This window comes from Neoarius graeffei, chromosome 12 (assembly GCF_027579695.1).
Source record: "Neoarius graeffei isolate fNeoGra1 chromosome 12, fNeoGra1.pri, whole genome shotgun sequence".
NCBI lineage: Eukaryota > Metazoa > Chordata > Actinopteri > Siluriformes > Ariidae > Neoarius > Neoarius graeffei.
This window is the reverse complement of record NC_083580.1, coordinates 82,623,268-82,627,688: the sequence shown is the minus strand read 5'-3', so window position 1 is coordinate 82,627,688 and position 4,421 is coordinate 82,623,268. Positions and strand designations below refer to the sequence as shown.

The 4,421-nt window shown below is 45.7% G+C and overlaps 1 protein-coding gene across 1 annotated transcript; it reads left to right on the top strand.

The window, feature by feature from the left end:
* Window positions 1-2,437: 2,437 nt before the first annotated feature.
* Window positions 2,438-3,394, top strand: gpr185a (G protein-coupled receptor 185 a). The gene has a single exon (XM_060935273.1). The coding sequence runs from the start codon at window positions 2,438-2,440 to the stop codon at window positions 3,392-3,394; it is 957 nt and encodes a 318-aa protein (XP_060791256.1).
* Window positions 3,395-4,421: the final 1,027 nt, after the last annotated feature.

Genomic DNA, 4,421 nt, shown 5'->3' with positions numbered 1-4,421 from the left:
TATTACATATGGTGTTTGTGTGTGTATTACTCTTTTTAAATAAAGAAAGGTCCTTGTGTAATGGATTTGATGAGTCGTAGTAATGAATGTTTACAAATGCACTCATCTCATCTCATTATCTGTAGCCGCTTTATCCTGTTCTACAGGGTCGCAGGCAAGCTGGAGCCTATCCCAGCTGACTACGGGCGAAAGGCGGGGTTCACCCTGGACAGGTCGCCAGGTCATCACAGGGCACAAATGCACTGTTTCTTCTATATTTTTATTAAGTTTTACTTTCAGTAGATAAGAACACAAATGGAACATTGAAGTAATTAAAGATGTTTTAAAAGTCAAAAGTCTCTCTCTCTCTCTCTCTCTCTCTCTCTCTCTGAGTCTACCAGCTGGTGAAGATGGTCCGAGCCTCAGCCAGGTTTCTACAGGAATAATAACACCTGTAATTTACATTATTTTATATAATTCAAATTTCTCATTACACTTTTTTTAGATAACATTAAACATTTTTTTCTGGTCTTTAGTTATGTGATGTCTAATTCTACATAGATTTTAATTCTATTCTACACTGTGTGGTAATTCTACAGCCTGCTGATGTGAATTCTGTAATATGGATGTCAGTGCTAAACTCCAGGTGCTAATGCAGTTCAGTTCCATTTCTGTAGCATTTTTAACTGTGGACATGGTCACAAACCAGCTTTACAGAAAAATATAAATTCCTGGTATAACATTTATATGAATTTATATTATATTATGAAATTAGAAATTTATCCCTAATGAACAAACCAGAGGGACGGTGACAAAGAAAAATTCCCTGAGACAACATGAGGAAGAAACCTTAAGAGGAACTGGTGTGTGTTAATTCTATACAGTGTGTGTTAATTCTGTGTCGTATGTTAATTCTATACAGTGTTTTAATTCAAAACAGTATGTTAATTCTAGGGCGGCACGGTGGTGTAGTGGTTAGCGCTGTCGCCTCACAGCAAGAAGGTCCGGGTTCGAGCCCCGGGGCCGGCGAGGGCCTTTCTGTGCGGAGTTTGCATGTTCTCCCCGTGTCCGCGTGGGTTTCCTCCGGGTGCTCCGGTTTCCCCCACAGTCCAAAGACATGCAGGTTAGGTTAACTGGTGACTCTAAATTGAGCGTAGGTGTGAGTGTGAATGGTTGTCTGTGTCTATGTGTCAGCCCTGTGATGACCTGGTGACTTGTCCAGGGTGAACCCCGCCTTTCGCCCGTAGTCAGCTGGGATAGGATCCAGCTCGCCTGCGACCCTGTAGAACAGGATAAAGCGGCTAGAGATAATGAGATGAGATGTTAATTCTACACTGCATGTGTCAATTCTATGTAGTGTGTTAATTCTATAGCTTTTTTAAATTCTACAGTATATTAATTCTATACAATATGCTAATTTTATAGTGTGTTAATTCTACACAGTGTGTAATTTTTATACAGTATGTGTTAATCTTACACTGCATGTGTTAATGATATATGTGTGTTAATTTTATAATGTGTTACAGTGTATTAATTCTATACAGTGTGTGTGTGTGTGTTAATTCGACACTGTGCATCATCCTCTTTCCATCGTCTTCCCTTCTCGAGCTTTATCCCAGTAACCATGACAACGGTCCATCTCTCGCCGCCCCCACTCGCGCGCTCGTGCACAGACACCGCGGCCTGTTCATCGCAGCAGAGTGGAGCGCGAGCGTGACGCCACGGATGCGCGAGCCGGGCGCAGACCAATTGCGTGAGAGCCGCTGGACGCCGCCGGAGCGGAGCGGAGCGGAGCGGAGCGGGGAGAGTTCCTCTGAGAGCAGCTCTCACTGCCGAACCGGTTTAACGGCGCGGGATGCGAGGCGCCTCACTGCACGAGACCATCTCCATCATCATCTCCATCATCTCCATCATCTCCACCTGAGGGATCAGAGATGGAGGCTCGAGCGGGATCCGGGGTTCGTGATGATCTTTTCCTGAGAGATCCTCTTAGATTAGTTCATCTGAACCTGAGCGATTTTTCTAGAAGGTTTTCCTCACAGGAGTGTAAAGGATGAGGTGTGTGTGTGTGTGTGTGTGTGTGCGCGCTTTCTGAATGTCTATAAATAGCATGTTTACTCCTAATTTCTTCATCTCCTCCTCTCAGCTTTCTCACAATTTTCTTGAATATTTCTCTTCATGGGGTCAGAGAGAGCTGGGCATTAAACCCTCAGTGCTGAATGAACTGCATGTAAACACAGGTGTTAATTAGATTAGATGCTCATTAAGCTCTTGTGTCAGTGCACTGGGGGAGCAATGATCTGTTTCTGTGTTCACAGGAGTTTAAATCGGAGGCTGTTTTGGAGGTGATGTAAGTGTTTTCTCCTCACTTTTATCTCTTCCATGACCAACATCCTGCCCCGCCTCTCCTCCCTGTTCCCCGTCTCTCCCGTCAGTGATTCATCCTCATGCCGCAGCAATGAGTAACACGCACCCCAACACCTCTACTTTAATCCCGGATGTGCAGGAGGTGAGGAACGTGAGTGTGGAGCTGCTGTCCCTCAATCCCTGGGATGTGGTGCTGTGTGTGACGGGCACGCTGGTGTGTTGTGAAAACGCCTTGGTGCTCGCTCTGATCGCCCACACTCCCTCTCTGCGAGCGCCAACATTTGTGCTGGTGGCCAGCTTGGCATCTTCTGATCTGCTGGCTGGTTTGAGTTTGATCCTGAATTTCATCGTCATCTACATGATGGACACTGACTTTGTGACATTGCTATCAGCAGGCCTGCTCATCACCGCCTTCTCAGCCTCGGTGCTGAATGTCCTGGCCATCACAGTGGACCGCTACCTGTCACTGTACAGCGCTCTTACGTACCACACAGAGCGCGCCGTCACCTTCACCTACGTGGTGATGATGCTCGTGTGGTCTACCAGTGCTGCACTTGGTGCGCTGCCTGTGCTCGGTTGGAACTGTCTGCGTGACGAAACCATGTGCAGCATCTGTCGGCCGGTGCACAAGAGCAACGCGGCCGCACTCGCCGTCTCCTTCCTTCTCGTCTTCGCCCTCATTCTGCAGCTGTACCTCCAGATCTGCAAGATTGCCGTGCGTCATGCACAGCAGATTGCCGTGCAGCGCCACTTCAGGGCCACCTCGCATGCCACTTCTGCAGCCAAAGGTGTCTCCACACTGTCAGGTATTTTGGGCACGTTTGCACTCTGCTGGGTTCCACTTGCCATGTACTCACTGGTGGCAGATACATACTATCCAGCAACTTACACGTATGCCACGGCTCTTCCGGCTATCTGCAGCTCCATCATAAACCCCATCATCTACGCCTTCAGAAACCCGGACATCCAGAGGTCACTGAGGCTCCTTTGTTGTGGATGTATGCCCTATGGCTTTACAATGCGACCACGGACACCTAGTGATGTGTAACGATTTCCTAAATGCAAAAGCTACAGCAGTAGTCTGAAAATAACTCCAGCCGTTTTCAGTCCATCTCTATATCTGTAGCTTCTGTCGCATGTGTGATTACCAGAAACAAGGATTTCACCAGGGTTCCTGAGAAAAGAACCAAAAGCTGAAACTCACTCGTGATGGAAGCCCGAGGGCAGTTACTGGAGCAAATAGTAAATATTTAAGTGTTTTGGTCAAATTGTTCAGCTGAAGCTCTAATCTGACCTTTGAGAAATGGAAATAAACTTTCAGAGGGAAGGATCAGTGTGTTTTAGTTGTGTGGGTCTGATCATGCACAGTTATGACAAACTCTTATAGAAAGTGTAAATAACTGCTCTTTACTGTATTGTTCCTCATCTATAATCTGTAGTTTAATTGAAGACGTTCAGGAAATATCTATAGACTCCCACTCTCAGTGAATTCTTTCCTCAGTACGGGTGAAGTTCTCATCGGTGGTAATCACACAGACAGCTACAGCTGATAGATAGAAGATTAAACACTTCTGATGACTTTAACATGCACAGAGGGTCCACAATATTGTAATGTTCGTGTGTATGGAAGTTGTGTGTTGTCTGTGAAATCTGAGTGTAACGATCTTAACATCATGGCGTACTGCTGCACACACACAAGGTGTGTTTAATGTCTGTGTTCAAAATCTTTTCATAGCTTCAGTTTAAGTAGGAATGAGAAAATGCTGACTCCCGTTTGAGCTCCAAACACAAATGTAGCATGAATCTTTTGTGTTCAGTCGCCTTTAAGCACTGTGAAATGTCTCCAGGCTTCCGAGACTCTCAGCAGACCTGATGGACAACAGAGCTCCTGAATGTTCATTGCATCGCTGGCAATATATTTAGAAATTGGCTTATTGACTTGAAACTCAGGTTGAGAGGCAGTCATGCTGCCAATACTTTATAGCACCTGCACAATGAATGCTTCAGGTGGTTATAGAGCGCAGTTTGGTCATTTTTCTCCTCTACTACATCTACCAAACCTGATCATGAAATAT